Consider the following 12,952-nt stretch of genomic DNA (forward strand, 5'->3'; position numbering starts at 1 on the left):
AGAACAATATAGTATAAATACTCAAACATATGTCCAACCAGTTGCCACTGGGTTACAGAGGGTTAAAACATGTAAAGCAAACTTCAATGTGCATGTTAAAAACTTACTGTATTATTAAGAGTCTTATTGGTGTTGATGTGTACTTGCTTTCAGGGAGTTGTAGTTTTCATATTTGTACCACAGTTTTTAAATGAAGTTTGTCTTGAAAAAGAAGCATCTCTGGGTTAAGTTGTTGTTAGTTCGATATTATTATTATTCTCCTTTAACGAGTCTTACAAATTTTAATTGTATTACCACATTGTATTGTAAATCCTTAAAAAGCAAACATTGGTATTGTACCTGCAGAAAAGCAGTCCATGCAGGCATAAACCAGCTTCCAAAAATGCCACCCATGCATCTGCTTAAAAAGTTACAAATGTACAATTTACAAAATACATTGCATTTGTACTAGTGTATTGTACCACAATAATACAAATGTACAAAGAGGTCAGTCATTATCAACGTCACCAGTTTATTTAAATGTGCAGTGTGTAGGATTTAGTGGCATCTAGCAGTGTGGCTATTGTTGCAACTGATAGCCCTCACCTCACCATTCCCTTTCCAAGCTTGTAGAGAGGCAACGATGGCTGACGAGGATTCACATTCTCTTGCGTTTGTGTGCTAAATTATAAGTATGATCCGCCAATTGTCAAAAATGTGGGTTGTCACATTCTCACAACACTTTCTTCTTTCTTTCTTTTGCATTCATGACACCAAATTCAAATTGTCACTTCAATGTAAAAACGCTGTTTGTCCAATGTGGGCTACTGTAGAAGCATGGCAATACACCATGGAAGATTGAGATGACCCGCTGTGTAGATATAAAGGACTCATTGTACACTAACAAAAACACAATAATTCTTAAGGCCCTTCACACCGCCATGGAGCTGCAGATTATGTTGAAAGTGGTTCTTTGGCTTGTAATCATCATCAACGAGTGCTACTTGGAAAAACAATGCATAAATGAACAAAACTGGCAAAACCAGCAGACAAAATGTTAAAAACTATAAATGGACAGTAAAAGACACAAATTTATCAGCACATTAACAATAATTTCAAACATGAAACAAGATGAAAACTGGAATTACTTGAATAACTTCCAGAGCCAGTGTAGAGTCACAGTTGAAGCAAAAGAAAATATAACTTGACTATTGATCTCCAAGGACTGCAATCAATGCAATCAATTGAAACCACTGTCTTTTACTGAAGCATTACAGAGTTTAGAATGGAGGAATGAATTGGGGCCGCTAGTCCCCTCTGAGTCAGGAAACAAAAACACAGGTGGCATACATGTGAGATATGAAACTCTACATCCTGTGCAACATGTCTAGTGTCGAGTCACAAGACACGTGTAGGTACAGTACTTGTTACACCATGTAACAATGATTTCTGAATGAACTAAAAGTAAGACTTAATTGACATAAATCTGCTCTCTAGTTAGACACAGATTATGAACATGAAACCTGATTAACTGGGTTCGTTGTTTCATGTCAACAAACTCCAGTTTTTCTGGACTATACAACATCTTAATGACTCACTGACATCCTAGAGACTACACATCCATCTGAAAGACGAAAGCGGAAATACTGTTTACCCAAATAATGCAGAGCAACAAATTTCCTGAATAGGAGAAAACACACGGAGATTGACTTAAGACACATCACTTATTAATAGGAAACATCCTATCCTATTATAATTCATTATTTATCCCACTGCAACCTCAGGGTCAATAAATATTGTCCACCAAAACAAGAGGAATTGGAAAAGGGGATTAACTGACACATAACTAACTGTACAACCAGTGCAGAACATTTCAAAATTACATCAGTGATGAAATGCAGCGTGACATTCCCACAAGTCACAAATAGCTAGCAAGCTGTTCTGTACTAGATACAAAACAATATCATTCTCCTATTAAAAATAACAATAAATTAGAAATAATGATGTCTCTCTTTTTGTTGATGTTTTGTTACCACTTAATATTTTTCAGCTCCCTCAAGATATTAAAACATTTTGGTTTCAGCACACCATTGTACACATTCGGTACATTGATAGTGAAACAAAGGCAGAATTTGCACAGACTTGCGAGTCCTTGTGAACAAACTTATCTGAGAGGGTAGGCACTCAGTGAAAGATGTCGTCACACCGGACCTGACAGTGTTGTGTGTGCCAGACAGTTTTCATGCCCTCAGTTGAATATTGTAGGTGATGTCACACCTTAATTCCAAAACACACTAAGGTGTGCGTAGAGTATTATAATGTTTTGGTGCCCACAATAGTCGGGCGACTCTTATGTCACTCCTGTAGCCGATACTGGTGTCCCAGCAGTACTCCGGAGAGAGCACCCTGCTTGGTTTGTGAAGCCACAGGTACTTATTGAGATGGCTCTCATCGTGCCACAGAGCCTCCACGTTATTCTTTTTATCCTCCATGATGCTCTGATAGCAGGCCTCAGTCAGCGCCTTCACACTCTTCCACGAGCCTCCAAAGATGGCAGCGTGGTAGTAGAAGTCCCCAGTTTCCAGGTACGCCTTGGACTTAGGGTTGCGGTCATAGGTAAACCACCACTTTGGAAGGTGGTAGTAGTGGGCGTGGAGCAGAGCAACAGAATCTCCTAAAGCCTCCGAACCGAATCTCCCAGTAAACACCTGGTCCACATCAAAGCAGAAGACGTGCGTGCAGCTGTGGCGAATATCTGACTCTATGACATCTGATATCACCTTCATTCGCATCATAGAGATGTCCTGCCACCTGGAGTGCCTCTCCACTTTGACAACCTTTATGCGTCGCTGAGGAGCAAGCCTGACGTCTGGCACTTTCTCCGGCAAGTCGGTAAATACATAATATGTGACGGGCAAACCCAACATAAAGTGATGCTCTGATGAGGTCAGGAAGGTCTTGAGGTAGGCATCCAGGTACCTTTGGTGGAAGCGGACATAAGAACATTTCAATGTTTTATTCTTCACCTCAATAGTTACAATCGTTGAAGGCGGATTGCAGACGAGGATGTATTCAGGTGTGACAACAGTTAATCTGAAGATGTAATAGTGTTAATGTGAAAGCAAACCTGCCCACAGCGAACACAGTGAGAGCCACAGAGGATCCTTCCCTTTTGTGTGTCTGGTCGTAAAGATCAGGGTCAAACATCCCGTCCCAGATGATGGGAGCTTTCCAAGATGTGCATGTTTGCACGTCATGTCTGGACCTGAAATAGGAGGAGTTTTTGGTTTAGTTTAAAGCATGCGTAGGGGAAAATTAGAGTTTATGCCATCTTTTGAGGCCTTAGTAATTATTACTAAATAAGTCACATGTTTTTTATTTAGTGATAAAGTTAGAAATACAGACATATTTAAAAAAAAAAACATTCATTCTCATTCAAAGACATTTTTGGTGGGATTGTTTTGTTTGTTTGTTTTTTACAGCTGGTAACACACGTCTCTATACTGAATTCACTTTTTCGGGGCTTCTGTTGTGATAAGTGTGAATATCTGGAAACAACACAAGAAAGAAAGAAAGATTGTAAATAGTTCAAGAGATGTGCTTCAAGTGGTCCTCAGTTTAGTCTACACTGACTGCTCTGTATAGGAGTGCCTTTAACCAATTTTTAGAAATTTAAAAAACTATTTTTTTTAACAACTGTATCGTTTATTATTCTAACACTTAAAATGTGCATCCTGTCGTTGCACTATTGTATGTGTTTCACATTTCAGGAAGTACAACTGAAACCTCCAGTGTAAATAAAGAAGTGAATACTCTTTAGTACTGTGACCATGCATCACAAACTTACATTTACATTTAGACAAATAAGTCATGGTCTTGCTGACCAGGACGGCGGTTGGTTACCACACCTTAAAAGAGCTGCAATATGTCAGTCAGTTTCCTACAACCTGAGGTGACATCAACTCTCAAGCTTTTTCCACAGCAACACAAAGTATTCAGTTAGTGACACAATTATATACACACTGTTGCTCATAAAGTTGGAATAAAATGTTTTTTTACCTCTTCTCATGAAATGATTGTGACAATGTGATTTATTCTTGATAAATAAAGTGTATATCTTCTCAACTTTATTGATCAAACTCTTCCAAACATATCACAGTGAAACTTAAACCACAGTTAACCTTTGCAAACTGTGTATTCAGGCTTTAACAAAATTGGGGGTAACAGTGTATATAAGAAGCTGAAACTTGAGAATGTTGTTTTGAAATGACTTAAAAACAACCAACTCTTAAAATGTTTGTGATGACTGACTAATCAAATAATTAACTTGAATATTGTTTCAGCTTAACTACGTTTTTTAGCTCCACCTGTTATGGTCTTACCCAAGATCAAGGCTGGCATCCGCACTGTTGTCCAGAGACAGCATCTGTCCATCTTCCAAAGAGCATTTGTCCATAGGTACAAAGCCTATTAAAAGTCTGAAATCGAAACATTTAAAAAAATAAATAATCAAAAACGTATTATATCATAAATATCATGCTTGTAATTAAGCTTACTTATGCACCTGCACTCAGATGCCAGTGTATGAGGCACATCTAGCTAATCTAATGTTGATGCAACAGTCGTGTGTTGTGCTGTTGAATTCTACTACATTATACTGACAGGTGATTCTATTATTTAGCCTACCCTCATCCACAGAAAATAGAAATAGAAATGGAAAATAATAGAAATGGCTGTCTTTCTAACACAGTAGATTCCAACAGCACCACAAGCTGCAGCCGCCAAAATGACTGTACAGTTGAATCGCCACCTTTCTAAAACAGCTGCATGCAACGCGAATGCATGTGGTGTCTTTTAAACGGAAGTACTCACCTCACAGATGGAGCCGTGATATAGAAAACACAGACTGCAAGGGGAACGCAAACCATGCATTTCAAAAGACTCTTTGTCCTCTGAAGGTATCTGCAGGAACATGGCCGAGAAAGTCCAATTAAAAAGTAAATCTAAAAAGTGGCACGTTTGTGTAAACAGTAAAGTTCTCTTTAAAAGATGTGAGATACCCCATTGTTGACAGACTCTGGCGTCTAGGTTCAGGAGACACGATGAACTGTCTGTCTTGTCAGAGAGAGAGAGAAAGAAGCTGAGGGTTAAATTCAATAATCTAAACTAGATTTGGCTGATGCGCTGAGAGGATCATAAAAGACCACAACCACAAACAGACTCTTTTCTCTGCAGTAGTCGGTGAGGCTTCTACAGAAGCTCAGAAGATTTTTAATGAATTAATTGGTAAATTCCTCGGTAAAATAAGTATTTGGTCACCTACAAACAAGCAAGATTTCTGGCTCTCATAGACCTGTAACTTCTTCTTTAAGAGGCTCCTCTGTCCTCCACCCGTTACCTGTATTAATGGCACCTGTTTGAACTGGTTATCAGTATAAAAGACACCTGTCCACAACCTCAAACAGTCACACTCCAAACTCCACTATGGCCAAGACCAAAGAACTGTCAAAGGACACCAGAAACAAAATTGTAGACCTGCACCAGGCTGAGAAGACTGAATCTGCAAAAGGTAAGCAGCTTGGTGTGAAGAAATCAACTGTGGGAGTAATTATTAGAAAATGGAAGACATACAAGACCACTGATAATCTCCCTCGATCTGGGGTTCCACGCAAGATCTCACCCCGTGGGGTCAAAATGATCACAAGAACGGTGAGCAAAAATCCCAGAACCACACAGGGGGACCTAGTGAATGACCTGCAGAGAGCTGGGACCAAAGTAACAAAGGCTACCATCAGTAAGACACTATGCCGCCAGGGACTCAAATCCTGCAGTGCCAGACGTGTCCCCCTGCTTAAGCCAGTACATGTCCAGGCCCGTCTGAAGTTTGCTAGAGAGCATTAGGATGATCCAGAAGAGGATTGGGAGAATGTCATATGGTCAGATGAAACCAAAATAGAATTTTTTGGTAAAAACTCAACTTGTCATGTTTGGAGGAGAAAGAATGCTGAGTTGCATCCAAAGAACACCATACCTACTGTGAAGCATGGGCGTGGAAACATCATGCTTTGGGGCTGTTTTTCTGCAAAGGGACCAGGACGACTGATCCGTGTAAAGGAAAGAATGAATGGGGCCATGTATCGTGAGATTTTGAGTGAAAACCTCCTTCCATCCGCAAGGGCATTGAAGATGAAACGTGGCTGGGTCTTTCAGCATGACAATGATCCCAAACACACCGCCCGGGCAACGAAGGAGTGGCTTCGTAAGAAGCATTTCAAGGTCCTGGAGTGGCCTAGCCAGTCTCCAGATCTCAACCCCATAGAAAATCTTTGGAGGGAGTTGAAAGTCTGTGTTGCCCAGCGACAGCCCCAAAACATCACTGCTCTAGAGGAGATCTGCATGGAGGAATGGGCCAAAATACCAGCAACAGTGTGTGAAAACCTTGTGAAGACTTACAGAAAACGTTTGACCTCTGTCATTGCCAACAAAGGGTATACAGTAGTCCCTCGCTATAACGCGGTTCACCTTTCGCGGCCTCGCTGTTTCGCGGATTTTTTTTGTGCAATTTTGCATGCTTTTTTTTTTACAGAGTATGAACGCGCATTGTGTTCTGCGTCCTGATTGGCTAAGGGACTGTAGACCAATGTCAATCAATCTCCTCAGTGCCGTGTCTCTGTACCGTACAGAATGCGTTCGGCTTGCCAAATTTACATAAATGTTCAATCGCTAGCAGTGTGACTTTTAAGTGCTGCCTGTTTGCAAGACAAACAAATAAGTCAAACAAGAGATAAATGTGAGAAAATGTTAATGCCTGTCTGAGAAAAGTGTATAAACTGTATGGTGAGGGGTTTTACAGCCTTAAAATATATATAATAATTGTAAAAAATAAAGCTGACTACTTCGCGGATTTCGCCTATTGCGGGTTATTTTTAGAACGTAACCCCCGCAATAAACGAGGGACCACTGTATAACAAAGTATTGAGATGAACTTTTGTTATTGACCAAATACTTATTTTCCACCATAATTTGCAAATGAATTCTTTAAAAATCAGACAATGTGATTTTCTGGATTTTGTTTTTCTCATTCTGTCTCTCATAGTTGAGGTATACCTATGATGAAAATTACAGGCCTCATCTTTTTAAGTTGGAGAACTTGCACAATTGGTGGCTGACTAAATACTTTTTTGCCCCACTGTATAAGCAAGTTGTTTTTTTGGTCAGTTTTCACAGATGGAAAAAAGGAGCAGTGATTATCCTGGAAATATCTTTTTCATCACCTTTTCTTAACTCAGGAGAGAAAACTATTTACATCAGACTTAGGCCTATGGATGGATCACCAGCTTTTGGTTGTTTTTTCTTTGTCACTTGCCTCTCAGGGTTCCCGTACTTCAGCGCTTCCTAAAGGCCAAAACAGGGAGGATGTGGCAGAGTTTCTTCCCTAAGGTCAGCTTATGAATCAGTGGGCACTTTAGTCATCATCCTGTTGTACATTCCCCATGTTGATGATGTTTCATTTATCTGAAACGCTTACTGTCTCACTATTTCACTATTTCACGGTTTCATTTCTCTAAAATTCAAACTTGACATTGAAAATCATAATGAGTATATTGTTTCAATAGTTCAGCGTTTTGAGTTTAAATTTTTTCTTAATTTCTACTTTATCTATTCATATTGTATTTAATCTATTTAAATTGGACATACATTTTTCTGTTCTATTAATAGATTCATGCTTCTTTACTATTTGTTAGATTTGATCTGGAGCACATAGGACAATAAAACAATAGAAACTTTGATTTGATTTGCTTTAATATCACATTATTGTAAATGCCAATCTACACTACAACATCTCAACATTAAGGCAGTAATGAAAGTATGAGGAAATTTATGTCGGACAATTTTTCCCCCCACACTTTTCACATGTGAGGCAGTGGTGGTGAAGTAATAAGCAATTATGTAAAAAACCTAAATGCATGTTGCAGAGATTCAGTGAGCATTAAAACGTGTGCTAATACCAGGTGTCTGTATTCTGAGGACTTAAATTTTGTCCGTAAATTCAATATTTTCTGTTCACAGGTGAAAATTTAGCTGTTTGGCTTTTTGCTTTGACTTTTGAGTAATGAAACTCAAAAAATAATACTGGAAACTTTCTATTCAAAGTAGAAGCAAGAGAATGAATCAGACCAGACATTTGATGCAGCTTATATTATCTGACATTCTGCTTTATACAGTGTTTGTAGCTCTGCCTATAAGAATGGATCCATGATATCTGTGTCACCTTCTCAGCAACCTCGGGGCGCTTAAAATTTAAGATAAGGGACATCTTTGACGCTCAATATGAATGTAGAAATAATCACTAATAATCAATAATCATCTTCTGCATAGAAGATGGGTTGGCTCATGATCATTTAAATAAAAAATAATGTCTTCTCATTTTATTTGCGGGTCGTATCCGATGTCTGAGTGATTTGCACATTGCACATGCGGTGTATTCTAAATGTTGGTAAACTTGACTAGTAAAATCAAAACTTTCATTTTTCACTTATTTTTCTTTTCTTTCTTTTCCATTTCTATTCTTTCGGTTTAATCCTGATGGTCAAATTTGGAAACTATAACAGTGAGTTTCAGGTGGAGTTAATGAAGAAATCAGGTTAGTTAGCATACAAGGAGGTAATACTGATGTAATCATGTAACATTAAATAATCAGTGTAATCCATGTCCCTGACTAAACCCTTTTAACAGTGTGATAAATTCCTTGTGGCGTTTGCGGACACAGCTCTTGAAACTAGTCACGCAACATGCTGTAGTCCTTGAGCAATAGTTTAAACCTAAGATTCTCAAAACTCTCAAATTTAACAGGACACGTTTAGAACAAAAACGAACCAAAAAGATGCTGTGATTGTACAAATCGTAAAACAGCCAAGTAAATGTTAAAACTCACATCCAAGCTGCTGCTCCGTAGGCTACACATCCATAACGCGTCCAAAATAGTCACAGGCCAATACTTTCATCTGAATGTGGAGGTTCAGTAAAGCAGCACCCCGACGTGTCCTCAGGTTAAAACAGCGTGAGTTACAAGGGAGTGGCTCTCCACAGAAGGTCTCCTCAGGCTGCAGTTTGCGGGTCAAATTGCTTAAAACTCCCTCTGCCTCGTTCCCCGTGCGCCCGCGCTCAAACTGCGCTTCACAGAGGAGGAAGTGGCCGAAGCGAGAGTGTCAGTGACACACAGCACAGCAAAATTATAAGAATAAAATAAAAAAAAAAAACAAAGTAGGTTTTGCTGTAATTCATCAGAAAATGGCACAAAAATCCAAAGTCTCACCATTTTACGCACGAGTCCATCAGCACACCCAAACGATTAAACAAAGACAGAGACGTGCGTACTTTCGTCACATGATAAAAGCTCTTGGCGTGCATGTAGACAGGAGTTTCTCTGTCGGACAGGAAGATAATTAGCCCGTCAGGAGGGACGAGCTCTGACCAGAGGAGAAAAAAGCTGAAACCTGTTGCAACAGGCTGGTCTGCAGCCCTGAGAGGAGCTCAAGGAGCTGGGACATCAGAATGACATTCCTCAGGTCGTCAGAATCACAACTCCAGTGGGTCTGAAAGCAGCTAAACACAATTTCCTCTTTGCTATTTTAATTGAGGATTTAATTTAATGGCATGTGATACTTCTGCAGTGTGTCCGTATATTTCAGAGGGATTCATACGCTTTACTATATTTTCCTATTTATTTTACTATAAATCATCATTTAACAACTTTACAAAATACAACACATTGTAAAAGGTTAAAACAGTATTTCTTGTCCGACTAGTCTATGAGTTTCCAGTCCTGAAAGCACTTTTCAGGTGGTTTCATTTAAAATCCAAAGAAGTAAAACTATCCAAAATAAGCCAAAAGAAAATAGAGAAAAGTCAAAAAATGACAATAGAGTCTTGTAGCAGAGCCTTTTTGTTTGTCTTTTCTCTCCCTTTAATCATCTCAGATTGATCTTGTGACCCTTTGGAGCAGCCCGAGCACTAGGTTAAGTTAATGGTACATAATGAAATTAAAAGTAGCTGCACACTGAGCTGCTTCAGCTGTACAACACCTCTTACACACTGACGCATCTAATATATCAATCTAATATACCAATATAATATTTTATAATATATGTTTTGATAAATCAGCCACTGGGGCTCTCCTGCTGCAGAGTGAGCACTTCTATTGTACATTTAGCTGATAATACTTCTATACCTTTAACGACTTATACTTGTGATAGAACACGTTTATATTGTGGTATCGGTACTATCGGTAGTTTCTGTTTGGAAAGGTCCAGAATATTTCTTTCACTGCGAGGTTTCTCAGTCACCACAGCCACAATTCATATTATATTCCTGCTCCCTTTCCTTTCATTTTCAGTTTGTTTTCCGTACTGTACAATCATCAATGAGCAGACAATGAATATTTGTAGTATCAATTATTGATGTATTTTATTGCAGTTTAAATGCTGCCTGTTCTATTGATTCAGATCAAGAAGTGCTGAGTTACTTTCATATCATATGGCAGCTAATGGATGTGGTTGTTTGAAAGGAAGAGGGCAAACATCCATAAAAGAAGATGAAATGGTCCAGCATGGAGCTATTAGCTGATCGCCATAGAGACACAAACACAAGTACAATAGTGGATATTGAAAGGATGATCTATGGTATGTGGCTGTTTGACCACTGCAATTTTTCATTGGCTGCTATTTTTTATTCGGGGGTTGATTTGATAAAATTTGTGGCAGGTATTGATGACACTTTGGCTATTTGAAAAAGCAGAATGTCATGTGTCACACTCTTGCTGTCTGCTGTGCTTTTTCATCTTTTAGTGTCGACTCAGCTCGCTTGGAACCTCAACCATGATGATACCAAAAAAGTAGCGGGTAACTCAAACCTTTTTATGTACAGAGCCGGTGGTGGGAACACTCACCTGAGACAGTGACCTGGTAAAAATGCCAGTGATGACATCAAGTAGCTGCTTGGCACATATTCTTTTGGACACAGTCAGGGGCGTTCAAGGCCCAGCAGCTTTGCTCATGTTCACTCTCATCAGGACTTTTCTTACATCGGCTGTGGATATAGTGACAGTGGCCGACCCTCTGGAGGCGGGGCAGGCTTGACAGCAGACTCTTTGTTGAAGAGATCAACACGATTATGAAATGTCTTAATCATCATCATGGTGTCACACACGGCAGGGACACGCCTGCTCTTGCAGCCTGAGATGGTCTGGATCACCTGCCTCTTTCCTGATGTGTCAGCTTTGCCTCCTTGAAGCCATCTGTCAGTCAGTCACTCAGGCGGTGCTGTTTGCTTCCTTTCCCGGGAGCTTTTTGGACTCTAGACAGACTCCTCAGCTCCCTGTTCATCCAGGCTTTCTGTCTCTGGAATGATTTTATTGTCTTTGTGCTCAACACTTCATCATCACATTTGTCAATGCATGATGTCACTGTTATCGCATATTCTTCAAGATTGATGTGGATCACCTGGGTGGCAGCATTTCCGAACATGTGGGGATGGTCTGACATTTTTAATCAGCTGGAAGCAGGAAGTTGGCAGGAGAATTAAGGGAATTGTAGTCTGATAGTCTAAATTGGGTCCAGGGGGGCTTGGTAGCTATCAGGAACGTTGTACAAACATGGTTCAGGGTGTTGTTTCCTCTGGTGGGGTGTGGACATGTTTGTAGAAACACTTTGATTAAAATCACCAGCGACAGAAGCTTGTTGTGTCATGTGACCACTAATTCTTCTGAATTTACACCTGAGACAATGTGAACAGCAGCAAGTTATTAACAATTATAATCTATATGATTAAAAAGGAATTTCTGTTACTATAAACAAGTGTTTTTTTTATCTTGGCTTAGCTATTTCCTGATTCACCAGCATGCTCAGATCAGACACACAGATAAGAACTAAAACTAAACATAAACATGTTATCACAAAGGAGTTTGATATTTCATCACCTTCCTGTTTGGGGTTTACTTAGTCAGTGGTGGATGAAGTACTTAGATCCTTTATAAACAGAAGAACAGCCCATGTGACTAACACCATGAAAATCATCACTATTAAAACGTGTAAGCAGCATTTTACTGTTGTAGCTGCTCAGGGTAGCTGTTGATATTCATTGAGGCCAATGGATTAGATAAAATGGAAGGGAACTGAATGAGAGGCTGCACGGACTACTGCAAGTGCAGGGACCAGATTTTTGTGCTACATCACTGTACCTGATATATTTGACGTATTATTGTCCTTGCGCTAAGGACTTGGGCTTGATGTATTTTCTGTGCTCCTCTGATGGGTTCAAATCATAGTGCCAGTTTCACAGGAAACGTCTGAGAGACATGAGGAACTCAGATGAGAGAGCTCTGTAAAACCATGATGGACTCTTTCTTGTCATTTTTTTTTAGTTCATAACGCCGTTTTGGAAGACAACAATCACTGGAAGTTGTAATGGGCTCTTCCTCACATCCTGTTCATGTGTACAATTTCCTACTTCCTGCCTCAACTGCCATCAAACTGTATTTCCTTTTATGTTTCTGAAAATCTTCTATTTTCACATGATTACCTGCTATGTGTTTGTCTGTGGTGCCAAGCTTGTCACAGATACTTCCTTTGTAACCTGCACTTAAATGTCTCGTTTCTCACTGAAGTTCACTGAAATCATATCCTTGTTCCAGTGGTCGGTGGTAAGGTGAGAAACAACAATAGTAATGACAAGTCCACAGCTTTTCCCTACAAACACATTCTCCTAGTTAACCTTATACTTTAGTGTAGGGTAAAAAGCGTAACCCAACACCTGTGGCAACATAGAAAGGTGTACTATGAGGAATTATGTGACATTTTATTTATTTATCAGCATTGTGAAGGTTGTTAAAAGGGCATTGTATTATATTGCACTTATATTGTGTTACATTGTATTGTACGTGTATTGTGCTATATTGTTTTGCAGAATCATCTCA

At 39.4% G+C, this 12,952-nt stretch overlaps 1 protein-coding gene across 3 annotated transcripts; it reads right to left on the reverse strand.

The window, feature by feature from the left end:
- Positions 1-1,824: 1,824 nt before the first annotated feature.
- On the reverse strand, positions 1,825-8,970 carry LOC139216958 (alpha-1,3-galactosyltransferase 2-like). Of its 3 annotated transcripts, none has more exons than XM_070848218.1 (6): positions 8,915-8,970; positions 5,040-5,094; positions 4,852-4,941; positions 4,362-4,457; positions 3,107-3,244; positions 1,825-2,958 (listed from the first exon to the last, which is right to left on the reverse strand). In XM_070848218.1, the coding sequence occupies exons 2-6, from the start codon at positions 5,042-5,044 to the stop codon at positions 2,274-2,276; spliced, it is 1,014 nt and encodes a 337-aa protein (XP_070704319.1). In that variant the 5' UTR covers positions 5,045-5,094; positions 8,915-8,970; the 3' UTR covers positions 1,825-2,273. The 3 variants fall into 3 exon arrangements, with proteins under 3 accessions (XP_070704319.1, XP_070704310.1, XP_070704322.1); XM_070848209.1 differs by having other exon boundaries at positions 5,040-5,090; positions 8,915-8,964; XM_070848221.1 differs by lacking the exons at positions 5,040-5,094; positions 8,915-8,970 and having other exon boundaries at positions 3,115-3,244; positions 4,852-4,937.
- Between the last annotated feature and the right edge of the window lie 3,982 nt (positions 8,971-12,952).

This window comes from Pempheris klunzingeri, chromosome 2 (assembly GCF_042242105.1).
Source record: "Pempheris klunzingeri isolate RE-2024b chromosome 2, fPemKlu1.hap1, whole genome shotgun sequence".
NCBI classification, from domain to species: Eukaryota; Metazoa; Chordata; class Actinopteri; order Acropomatiformes; family Pempheridae; genus Pempheris; species Pempheris klunzingeri.